This window comes from Colobus angolensis, unplaced genomic scaffold (assembly GCF_000951035.1).
Source record: "Colobus angolensis palliatus isolate OR3802 unplaced genomic scaffold, Cang.pa_1.0 Scaffold46, whole genome shotgun sequence".
NCBI lineage: Eukaryota > Metazoa > Chordata > Mammalia > Primates > Cercopithecidae > Colobus > Colobus angolensis.
The window spans coordinates 10,530,014-10,542,869 of record NW_012118043.1 but is presented as its reverse complement, the minus strand read 5'-3'; the positions used below and the strand labels follow the sequence as shown (position 1 = coordinate 10,542,869).

General features: G+C 42.7%; 1 protein-coding gene across 3 annotated transcripts in view; it reads left to right on the top strand.

Moving 5' to 3' along the window:
- The window catches only part of PCCB (propionyl CoA carboxylase, beta polypeptide), a 93,509-nt gene that overhangs the window by 79,657 nt on the left and 996 nt on the right, over positions 1–12,856 (top strand). For 2 of the 3 annotated variants that reach the window (XM_011958170.1, XM_011958169.1), the window contains 5 exons: positions 7,462–7,569; positions 7,810–7,910; positions 8,566–8,664; positions 9,716–9,815; positions 10,866–11,132. In XM_011958170.1, the coding sequence (XP_011813560.1) occupies positions 7,462–7,569; positions 7,810–7,910; positions 8,566–8,664; positions 9,716–9,815; positions 10,866–10,987 (530 nt within the window). In that variant the 3' untranslated portion in view covers positions 10,988–11,132. Of the gene's footprint in view, positions 1–7,461; positions 7,570–7,809; positions 7,911–8,565; positions 8,665–9,715; positions 9,816–10,865; positions 11,133–12,856 lie in introns of those variants that run through there. The other variant, XM_011958171.1, reaches the window with a different exon arrangement.

Genomic DNA, 12,856 nt, shown 5'->3' with positions numbered 1-12,856 from the left:
CCAGGATGGTCTCGATCTCCTGACCTCGTGATCTGCCCACCTTGGCCTCCCAAAGCGCTGGGATTACAGGCATGAGCCACCATGCCCGGCCTAATTTTTTGTATTTTTAGTTGAGACAGGGTTTCATCATGTTGGCCAGGGTGGTTTCAAACTCCTGACCTCAGGTGATCCATCCACCTCGGCCTCCTAAAGTGCTGGGATTACAGGTGTGAGCCACCATGCCTGGCCTGACCAATATCTTTCCATTCTCCCCACTCCACAGCCCTTGGCAAATACTGTTTTACACTCTGCTTCTATGAATACGACTTTCTTAGATTCCACACATATGAAATCGTAACAGTATTCATCTTTCTATGGCTGACTTATTTCACTTAGCTTAAGGTTCCTCAGATTCATCCATTTTGTCATAAATCGTATTTCCTTTTTTTTTCTTTTTTTCTTTCTTTTTTTTTTTTTTGGAGACAGGGTCTTGCACTGTTGCCCAGGCTGGAGTGCAGTGGTGTGATCGTGGCTCACTGCAGCTATGATCTACCTCCTGGGTTCAAGCGACCCTTCTGAGCAGCTGGGACCACAGGCATGCACCACCATGCCCAGCTAATTTTTTATATTTTTTGGTAGAAATGGAGTCTCACTCTGTTGCTCAGCCTGGTCTCAAATTCCTGGGCTCAAGCAGTCCTCCCACCTTAGCCTCTCAAAGTGCTGGGATTACAGACATGAGTCAGCATACCTGGCTCCCTATTTTTTATGGTTGAATAACATTCCATTGTGTGTGTGTCTGTCACATTTTCTTTATCCATTCATTTATCATTAGACACTTCGGTTGTTTCCATACCTTGGCTATTGTGAATAATAGCCAAGTGAACATGAATATTGCAGTGAACATGGGGGTGCAGACATTTCCTTGAGATACTGACTTAAATTTCTTTGGGTATATATACCCATAGTGGAATTGTTGGAGCATATGGTAGTTCTCTTTTAATTTCTTGAGGAGCCTCCATTCTGTTTTCCATGATGACTGTACCAGTTTTATCTAGTTACTTTTACATTTCTTATCTATTTAAGAGAATGGATCTTGCTCTGTTGCCTAGGCTAGAATGCAGTGATACAATCTTAGCTCACTGCAGCCTCAGACTTCTGGGCTCAAGTGATCCTCCCACTTCAGCCTCCTGAGCAGCTGGGACTACTCGGGTGTGCACCACCATGCCTGGCTAATTTTATTTTATTTTTTGTTGAAACTAGATCTCATTATGTTGCTCAGGCTAGCCATGAACTTCTGGCTTTAAGTAACCCTCCTACCTCAGCCTCACAAAGCTCTGGGATCACAGGCATAAGCCACTGTGCCTGGCCTCTTTCTTTCTTCAGAATTTTATCATTTTCCAGCCAGGTACAAGTGGCTCGTGCCTCTAATCCTAGCACTTTGGAAGACGGAGCAGGTGGGTCACTTGAGACCAAGAACTCTAGACCAGCCTGGCCAACATGGCGAAAACCCAACTCTACTAAGAATACAAAAATTAGCTGGGATTGTTGGTGTACTCCTGTAGTCCCTGCTACTTGGGAGGCTGAGGCACAAGAATCGCTTGAACCTGGGAGGCAGAGGTTGCAGTGAGCTGAAATCACGCCATTGTACTCCAGCCTGGGTGACAGAGCAAGACTCCATTTCAAAAAAACAAAAAAAATGGTTTTCCTCATATACATATTATATTTGTTTTGTTAGGTTTATACCTAAGTATTTTGGAGTTTGGGTTTTTTTGAAGTTAATGGTTGTATTAATCTGTTTTCACATTGCTATAAAGATACTACCTGAGCCTGGGTATTCTGTAAAGGAAAGAGGTTTAATTGACTCACAGTTCCATATGGCTGGGGAGGTATCAGGAAACTTACAATCATGGTGAAAGGCAAAGTGGAAGCAAAGACCTTCTTCGCATATAGCAGCAAGAGAGAGAAGTACAGGCTGGGGAAATGCCAGATGTTTATAAAACCATCAGATCTTGTAAGAACTCACACACTATCACGAGAACAGCATGGGGAAAACCACCCCCATGATCCAATCACCTCCCTCCCTTGACACATGGTCCCTCCCTCAACACATGAGGATTGCAGGTTCCTCTCTCAACACATGGGGCTTAAAATTTGAGATGAGATTTGGGTGGGCACACAGAGCTAACCCTATCAATGGTATTTTGTTTTCAATTTCAAATTCTACTTGTTTATTGCCAGTATATAGGAAAGTAATTGATTTTTGTATATTAGCCTTTTATCCTGCAACCTTGCTGTGTTACTTATTAGTTCCAGCAGTTATTTTTCGGTTACTTTCAGATTTTCTGTATGGACACTTTTGTCATCTGTAAACAAAGAGTTTGATTTCTTCCTTCTCAATGTGTACACCTTTTATTTTCTTGTCTTCTTGCATTAGCCAGGACTTCCAGTACAATATTGAAAGATAGTGGTGAGGGGACATTTGATCTTAGCTAGAAAACTTGTAGTTTCTTACAAGTAAGTGTGTTGTTAGTTGTAGGTTTTTCGTAGATGTTCTTTATATAGTTGAAGTTCCCCTCTATACCTAGTTTATTGAGTGTTTTTGTCATGAATGTGTTTTGGATTTTGTTACATGCTTTTTTTGTATTCATATGATCATGTGATTTTTCTTCTTCAGACTGTTGATAGATTACATCAATTGATTTTTGACTGTTGAACTAAACTCACATACCTGAGATAAATCCCACCTGGTTTTGGTGTATAATTCTTTTTATGCATTGTTGGATTTGATCTGCTAATATTTTGTTGAGGATTTTTTCATATAAGCTTATGAGCAATATTGAGATACAGTTTTCTTGCAATGTCTTTGATTTTGGTATCAGAGTGATGCTGGACTCATAGAATGAGTTAGAAAGTATTCTTTCTGCATCTGTCTTCTGGAAAATATTGTAGAGAACTGGTATATTAATATCTTCCTTAAATGTATGGTAGAATTCACAAGTTGAAACCTGGGCTTTATTTGCTTTTTAAATTATGTAGGAAATAAAAAGTGGAATTAGAAACCAAAATACTCAAATCCTGGTTTTTATATTTGCCCATGTAGTCATCTTTACTTGAGATATTTATTTCCTAATGTAGCTTTGTGATACTGTCTAGTGTTCTTTCCTTTTAACCTGAAGGGCTTCCTTTAGCGTTTTTCTGTGGAGTGGGCTTGTTGGTACCGAGGGCCTCAGCTTTTGTTTATCTGAAAATGTCTTAATTCTTAAATTTTCTCTCATTTTTGAAGGACAGTTTGCCAGATATGGAATTCTTGGTTGACACTTTTATTCTTTTAGCATTTTAAATATGTTATCCTACTGTCTCTGGCTTTCAGAGTTTCTGCTGAGAAATCACTGGATAATCTTAATGAGGATTCCTTGACATAATGAGTTATTTCTTTTTTGCTGCTTTTAAGATTCTCTTTTGTCTTTCAGTAATTTGACTGTAATATGTCTCAGTGTGGGTCTCTGAATGTATTCTTCTTATAGTTAGTTGAGTTTCTTGTATTTCTAGTTTCACATCTTGCATCAAACTTGGGAAGTTTTCAGACATTGTTTCATCAAATTATCTCCTTGCCACTTTCTCTCAGTCTTCTCCTCCTGGTGCTCTCATCCTGTGTATATTGGTTCACATGTTGGTGTCCCAGAGGTTCCTTAGGTTCTGCTCACTTAGTTTTTTTATTTTCTCCTCAGAGTAATTTCAATTGTTTTATCTTCATATTCTCTGATCTTTCTTCTGCCTGCTCAAATCTCCTATTGAACCCTTGTATTGAATTTTTCATTTCATTTATTATACTTTTCAGCTCCAGAATTTTTCATTATTTTCCTGATTTCCTTTAGTTCTTTGTCTAGGTATTCCTTTACCTCTTTGAATATATTTAAGACTAGTAGTGTTTTAGGCCAGATGTGGTGGCTCCTGCCTGTAATCCCAGCACTTTGGGAGGCCAAGGTGGACAGATGACCTGAGATCAGGGTTCGAGACCAACCTAGCCAATGTGGTGAAACCCCATCTCTACTAAAAATACAAGAATGAGCCGGGCATGGCAGTGGGCGCCTGTAGTCCCAGCTACTTACGAGACCAAGGCAGGAGAATCACATGAACCTAGGAGGCAGAGATTGCAGTGAGCTGAGATGGCACCATTGCACTCCAGCCTGGGTGACAAGAAGCAAAACTGTCTCAAAAACAAAACAAAAAAAACCCACTAGTAGTGTTTTATAGTCTTTGTCTAGTAAGTTCAGTGTCTATGCTTACTTAGGGACAGTTTCTTAATTTTACACCTTGTGATTTTTTTAATTGAAAACGGGGTATTTGTACATTATAATGTGGTCACACTGGCAGTCAAATTTTCTTCTTTTCCCAAGCTTGCTTGTTTTTTTTTTGATACTGAATGTCATATATGTTTGTCTAGTGTCTTTTTGCAATTACTTTTCCAGAGACTGTATATTTCTTGTCATTTGTAGTCACTGAAGTCCCTATTTGTTTTCTTGTTTCTTTCTTTCTTTTGAGACAGGGTCTTGCTCTGTTGCCTAGGCTGGTCTTGAACTCCTGGCCTTAAGAGATTCTCCCAAAGTGACCTCCCACAGTGTTAGGATTACAGGCGTGAGCCACCGTGCCTAGCCTGTTTCTTAATTTGTGTCTTTGACAGAAATTTTCTTAAACACCAGGAACTAAAACCAAGAAACAACAAACAAGAAAACTCCTGGTCTTGAAATTGGCTCTGTGTTGGGGAGTTTAAAGTTTTCCCAGGTCTTTTGCTTTGTAATAGTGTTTTCATTTTCTTTTTTTTTTTTTTTTTTTTTGAGGCGGAGTCTTGCTCTGTCACCCGGGCTGGAGTGCGGTGGCCGGATCTCAGCTCACTACAAGCTCTGCCTCCCGGGTTTATGCCATTCTCCTGCCTCAGCCTCCGGAGTAGCTGGGACTACAGGCGCCCGCCACCTTGCCCGGCTAGTCTTTTTGTATTTTTAGTAGAGACAGGGTTTCACCGTGTTAGCCGGGATGGTCTCGATCTCCTGACCTCGCCCGTCTCGGCCTCCCAAAGTGCTGGGATTACAGGCTTGAGCCACTGCGCCCGGCCCGTGTTTTCATTTTCATTCAACTTATTTTCTAATTTCCCCTCAGATCTTTTCTGATTGTGTGTCTTGTCCTAGGCATACATGTGTCTTTCTGAATTCCCCCTATTCAAGGGTGCTTTTGAATGCACTAATTTCCTAAAGACACTCCCTCCTTGTGTTTTTTTTTTTTCTCTCCCATGTCTTAGGTGGTTTCAACAATAATCTTTTGGCCAGACATCTGCAGGCTGTTCCTCTGCCTTACCATGATTTTGAGAAATGCCTGCTACATTTCCAGCCTGTACAAGTTCTGAGTTAGGTGGAACAGAGATGTGTTCCTTGTGTCAGTCCTTCAGGCAGCCCACAGACAGGTTAGAGCAGACTTATGCAGAAATTTGTGAATGAGGTCTGCTCTGCTTCCTCCAGAACCAGGGAGGGAATGGGACAAGTATAATTAAAAAGCTACAAAGCTTTCATACCATTTTCTTTTCTTTTATTTTTTTGAGACAGAGTCTTACTCTGTCACCCAGGCTGGAGTGCAGTGGCACGATCTTGGCTCACTGCAACCTCCTTCTCCCAGATTCAAGCAATTCTCCTGCTCAGCCACTGAGTAGATGGGATTACAGGTGTGCACCACTCTTGGATAATTTTTGTATTTTTAGTAGAGACAGGGTTTTGCCATGTTGGCCAGACTTGGTCTTGAACTCCTGACCTCAGGTGATCCGCCCGCCTTGGCACCCCAAATTGATGGGATTACAGGCGCGAGCCACCACGTTTGGCCACTTTTTTTTCTCTTTTAGAGACAGAGTATCACTATGTTGCCCAGGCTGGTCTCAAACTCCTGGGCTTAAGCAATCCTCTCACTTTGGCCTCCTGAGTAGCTGGGACTACATTGTTTGTCTTTTTATTGATTTCTAGGGCCTGGCTTGTGACTTGTGACTTGCCTATTTATTTCCTTTCCCTTTTCCTCTCCTTTCTCCTTTCTTTTTTTTTTTTTTTTCTGAGACAGAGTTTCATTCTTGTTGCCCACGCTGGAGTGCAATGATGTGATCTTGACTCACCGCAACCTCCAACTTGTGGATTCCAGTGATTCTCCTGCCTCAGCCTCCTGAGTAGCTGGGATTACAGGCGCACGTCACCATGACCAGCTAATTCTGTATTTTTAGTAGAGACAGGGTTTCTCCATGTTGGTCAGGCTGGTCTTGAACTCCTGACCTCAGGTACTCCGCCTACCTTGGCATTCCAAAGTGCTGGGATTACAGGCATGAGCCACTGCACCCAGCCTCTCTCTCTCTCTCTCTTTTTTTTTTGAGATGGAGTCTCACTGTTGCCTAGAGCAGTGGTGCAATCTTGGCTCACTGCAACTTCCGCCTCCTGGGTTCAAGTGATTCTCCTGCTACAAGCCTTCCGAGTAGCTGGGAGTACAGGCACCTGCCACCATGCCTGGCTAATTTTTGTATTTTTTAGTAGAGATGAGGTTTCACCATGTTGGCCAGGCTGGTCTTGAACTCTTGACCTCAAGTGGTCCGCCTGCTCAACCTCCCAAAGTGCTGGGATTACAGGTGTGAGCCACTGTGCCAGGTCATGTTTTTATTCATGAATGGATATTAGATTTTTTCAGGTGTTTTCTCTACATCTGTTGAGATGTTCATATAGTTTTTTTCCTTTAATAATTTCATTGGTTTTCACGTGCTGAAATCAACCTTGAATTCTTGGGATAAACCCCACTCGGACATGATGTATTTTTTTTTATATATATTGCTGGACTTGATAATATGCCTTACTTAAAAAGTAAAAATTCTTCATTTTTGTTTTTGGTCTGTATTCTTTTCTGATGATGTCCTTGTCTTGCTTTGGTATCAGGGTAATACTGGTCACATAGAATTAAGTTGGAAACTCTTCTAGGAGGGGAGATTTACTAGTAATTGAGCTCCTCTCTGTGCTGCTTTACAGATTCCATTTCCTTCACTCCTTAGAACTATGCTAGGAGGCAGTACCATCCCTGCTTTGCAGATAGGAACCTTAGGTCAAAAGGCAAAGTAATTTCTCAAGGGCACATTGCCATCACCAGTGGAGCCAGAATCTGACTGGAAGCTCTGAGGATTCTCTAAGACCAGCCCCTGAATGCTGCCTCCCACTGATGGCTCTCTGCGGCAAGGCCAGCTGTGTCTCAGCTGGCGGCAGCCCTTCGGTCTGTCTACAGTTGAGTCTAGTCCTGGGCCTCTTTGGCCAGTGACAGACAGGTGGATTCTTCATCTTCCCTGTTTCCTGGAGTTTGAGGGATCCCTTGGTGCCTCTACAGAAACCAGCTCTGGATGGCTGCTGAGGACAAATTCCCATTGTGGATAGAACTGGGAATTGCCTGGATACTCAGTATGGATAATCTCTCTCTTTCTAGGATGCTTGGATATTAATTCATCTGTGAAAGGGGCTCGTTTTGTCAGATTCTGTGATGCATTCAATATTCCACTCATCACTTTTGTTGATGTCCCTGGCTTTCTACCTGGTAAGTTATTGACAGAGTGGGGGCTAGGAGAGTTGCCTTTCCCAGTGAGGTGCCCACTTTATTTGGAGATCTTGCAGAACTCCCCGAGCACCTGTGACTTCTCCATATATTCTGGGTGTCCAGAAGATAGGACTGTGTAAGGAATGGCCCTCTCCAGAGGTGGGAAAGACCTCACAGCTGAGAGTGGCAGGATAACCATGTGAGGACTTGTGGATATCTAGTAACTCTTCTCATGTCTAGGCACAGCACAGGAATACGGGGGCATCATCCGGCATGGCGCCAAGCTTCTCTACGCATTTGCTGAGGCAACTGTACCCAAAGTCACTGTCATCACGAGGAAGGTGAGGACCTCATGTTGGAGGCCATGACCCTGCTCACTTTCCTACAGCATAGCCATGGTGGGAGGTCTGGCAGAGTTTTACCAGGGCTGGAAGGAGTATTTCTTGCTCATCCTTAAAAAGATGTCTTGAGGACGTTGTTCCCAGCCCCACAGAAATGTCTGTGGGTTTTTTTGTTTTTTTTTTTGAGATGGAGTCCGGTGGTGCGATCTCGGCTCACTGCAAGCTCCGCCTCTCAGGTTCACGCCATTCTCCTGCCTCAGCCTCCTGAGTGGCTGGGACTACAGGCGCCTGCCACCTCGCCTGGCTAATTTTTTTGTATTTTTGGTAGAGACGGGGTTTCACCGGGATGGTCTTGATCTCCTGACCTCGTGATCCACCTGCCTCGGCCTCCCAAAGTGCTGGGATTACAGGCTTGAGTCACCGCACCCGGCCATGTCTGTGGTTTTTTAACACAAGGGAACTGAAAGCAGCAGTGGAAAAAAGCCAGAAAAGATAATGAGCATTAACTTTGAAAGGCTTTACAGACCATGGGCCTTCAGGACCCCAGGGGGCTACTCTTGTTCTTTGTCCCCATTTTATCTGGTTTCCTGGGGTCTTTCAGGGACATGATCTGGCTGTCTCAGGCTCTAACACTCAGCATTTGGATCTGTTTTAGGCCTATGGAGGTGCCTATGATGTCATGAGCTCTAAGCACCTTTGTGGTGATACCAACTATGCCTGGCCCACTGCAGAGATTGCAGTCATGGGAGCAAAGGTGAGGGCCTCTAGCTTTTCCCTTTCTGGGTACAAGGACTCGACTCTACCAGCCAGAGCTCAAGGCATAGCTGGGAAGTGTTGGAGAGAGGCCAGGGCCCCTAGGGTGAGCCAGGACTGAGGCGAGTGAGACCTAGACCTTGGCAAGTCTCCCTCCTGGGGCTCCAGAGACATCTCTGCCTCCTGTCCTATACCCTTTCTTCAGGCCCACACTGGTGTCTTCATGCCAAGGTGGGTGGGGCAGGTGAAAGGAAAGTGAGAGGAGTCCAGAGTGGGTTTTGAGATTGAAAGTAAAGGGGGCAAAGGGTTGAGTCAACTGAAGTCACCTTCAGAAGGATTGGACATTCTCCCAACTCCACCTTAGCTTCCAGGGAGGGCCCCAGAGCTACTCTTTTAAGCTCATAAGAAGCTAAACTGTAGGTCTGACCATAGTGACGTTGGACAAGGTACTTCCTGTTGCTTGACCTATTCCTCACTCCTTCTCTGCTTTGAAGTAGCTGTTGTGGTTGAATCAGATAACTTGCAGGTCCCCCTAGAGTTATAGATGCTCTATAAGTCTAGAGGACTTACAGGTGCTCTGACTTGAAGGCCAGTCCTTCTAATTTCCAGTTCTATCTGGTCACCTCTGGCCACCGAATTGTATACTCAGGTCTCAGGATACTGAAAAAGGGAAATAGTACTTTTAATTCCCCTCGATACAAGACCGTGGACTTAATAATGGAAAACAGGGCTAACATCTTTGGCTCAAAGAAGTATGATGAGTGCAAATGGAGATGGTAGAATGGGCTCTGGGGAGAGAAGCTACTGACTTTTGCCTGACTGCCTCTCATGGGGGCCACAGGGAAGCATCCCATCCCATCATGCAGCCCCCTGTGTCATGATGGTCACCCCCGGGCAGTGCCTCCCTCTATGCTGTGGCCTTTAGAGATGGCACTTCCCCCCAGTACATGGATTTACCAAGAAATTTGCAACCACACACAGTGATAATGAGTTGAAGGAGATCTGTCCAGGTTGGGACGACCAAAGACGTTCATGAACTCCTCTAATCACAGGGTGCTGTGGAGATCATCTTCAAAGGGCATGAGAATGTGGAAGCTGCTCAGGCAGAGTACATCGAGAAGTTTGCCAACCCTTTCCCTGCAGCAGTGAGAGGTAGGGGACTGTGGTGAAGAGGGCAGCTTTGTTTGGTCACTTGCTCACTCTTTCTCTACAGAAATTGTCACATAACTGCCTTTTTGCCTTTGCAGTCTAATCTGTTGACTAGTGAGGGTTGGGACTGTCCCTGGGCAAGTCATCACTTAGGACTAAGGACAGCGGGACAGGTTGCTTTGGTACCACGATTAAAACAACATTGCCGAAGTGTGTTAAATTTCTAGGTGTTGTACCAGTTGTCTAGTGCCGTACAGAAATTCATCCTATAACTCAGCTGCTTAAACCAACCACCATTTCCCCCACCTGCTTATGGTTCTGTGAGGTCCACAATTTGATCTGGGTCCAACTGAGGGGTTCTTGTGCTGGTCTTGCCTGGGGTCCCCCACACAGGTATAGTCATTCTGTGGCTTGACTAGGACTTGACAGTCCAAAATGGCGTCACTTACTTGGTAGCTGCTGTTAGCTAGACTCACTCCCCACATGGCCTCTCACCCTTGAGGAGGCTAGTCCAGGCTTCCTTACGTGGTGTCCCGAGAGTAGCAAGGGGGCAAAGGGAAACTGAGGCCTAGATTTGGAAGTTGCACAGTATCATTTTTGCCACATTTTTTAGGCCAAAGAAACTCACAAGGTTACGTGAAGGAATACAAATCCACCTCTTGATGAGAGAAGTGGTAAAGTCACATTGCAGGACTTGTGTACAAGGATGGAGGAATTGTTGTAGCCATTTTTGAAAATCTAGATGTATTTTCTTTATTTCCTATTGAATTCATTGTGGCAGGATGGAGGCATTGGAGCAAGCAGGGTATAGGGAGGGTGTCAAATTTTCATTTTCTTGCCAAGTGCTCCTAGGCCAGAAGGTGGAGAGCTGTCAGAATAGGCCAGCTCTTGGGATACAAGGGAGGATTCGCAGGGCTTACCCTCTCTGTATCAGGTTGGGTGCTGCTGCTTATACTGCTGGCCCCAGCGATGATGCCCAGGCTGAGCAGAAAGTCGAAGGGTGGCATCATCTGGGGATGCAGATGATCCACTCCCTTTTCTGTGCTTCACCAGGATTTGTGGATGACATCATCCAACCTTCTTCTACACGTGCCCGAATCTGCTGTGACCTGGATGTGTTGGCCAGCAAGAAGGTACAACGTCCTTGGAGAAAACATGCAAATATTCCATTGTAAACAATTCAAAGGAAAAGAAACCAAGAACGGAATTACTGTCTGCCCATTCACACCCCGTTCCTGCCTTTCGAAATCATGAAACTTGGGAATTCAAACACTTGGATAACTTAGAATAACAAAGTTTATTAAATTCTAGAAAGATCTCTTTTGTGCCTTACTATAAAATTATTTACTTTATTAAAAATTTTAAGTTGTATTTTTTGAGCATAAATTCAATTTTTTATGGTGGAAGTCTGAAAAATCAATAGAACTAGAAGGAAAAATAGTACACAGTGTTATCACCTAGAGCTAATTTTTATTTCACACCTCTGGATATTGTTCTTTTTCTCTTAGGAATTAGTTTTTTTATCCATAGGTGAGATATATAATAAGCTTTTAAGGCACAGTATTTCTTAGGCTTCAGTTTCCTTATTTTAAAAATAGGGATAATATAATACGCCCTTTCTATCTCCTAATTTCCCCATGAATTGAGGATTAAATGTGATGTTTGCAGTTGTGGAATATGTTTTTAGCAGTACAGATGCTTAATAAGACATAGCACCCTGTGTTGACTCAGGTATATTTCCAGAAATGTGTTCTTAAAATTTTTAAAAACTTTTTAATTGAGAAAATTTTCAAGCCTATAGATATGTTGCAAGAATTGTATTGTATCCACTTTACCTAGATTCTCCAGTTGGTAACATTTTCTACATTTGCTTTATTTCTTCCACACTTAGATATCTAATAATACATAATATGCATATAAGATATATCTAATTAATTATAATTATATAATTATAATTATATTGATATAATTAATGTATAATTATATCAATATAATATATCAATATAATTATATCTAACATATAATTTATATTACATATTTTACATTATATAATTATATAATTGTGTAACATATACAATATAATTATTTAATTGACCCCTTTGAAAATCAGTTGTAGATTCGTGACCCTGTGTTCCCAAAAACTTGTGTGTATCTCCTAGGAACAAGGTCCTTTGTCTTACATAGTCTGTCGTTCATGACGTTGACATTTTTGAGGAAAGCTTACTTGCTGGTTATTTGGTAGCGTGTCCTTCAGTTTGGGGTGTCTGTTTCCTGAGGTTTAGATTCAGATAAGACTAACACATTCCTTTCAGTGCATCACATTAGTAAGCACATGATGTCAGTTTTTCCTGCTGTTGGTAACTGATTCTGATCACATGATTAAGGTCATGGCTGCAAAGGTTTTTCCATGGTAGTTACCATTTTCTCTTTGTAACTGATAACTAATTTGTGGGGCATTATTTAATCTTGTCTGTCAATAAACTTTCACCTGGGCCAGGTGCGGTGGCTCATGCCTGTAATCCCAGCACTTTGGGAGGCTGAAGCGGGCAGATCACCTTAGGTCAGGAGTTCGAGACCATCCTGACCAACATGGTGAAACCCTATCTCTACTAAAAATACAAAAGTTAGCCAGGTGTGGAGGCATGTGCCCAGCTACTCAGGAGGCTGAGGCAGGAGAATCACTTGAACCTGGGAGGAGGAGGTTGCAGTGAGCTGAGCTAGCCTGGATGACAAAGCTAGATTCTGTCTCAAAAAATTGAATAAACTTTCACCAATAAGTTTAGTATTCATTGATGATTCTTGCCTCAATCAATGATTCTGCATTGATTATAAAATGTTATTTCTAACTCTCATATCTATATTTATTAGTTGGAACTCTAGGTAAGGAAGAGCTTTCTTTTCTCCTGTTTTTGTTTTCTTAGTATCATTTTGGACTTGTTGATGTTTTTGGTTTTTTTGTTTTTTTTTTTTGTTTGTTTGTTTGTTTTTTTTGAGACAGAGTCTCACTCTCTTGCCAGGCTGGAGTGCAGTGGCGCAATCTCGAC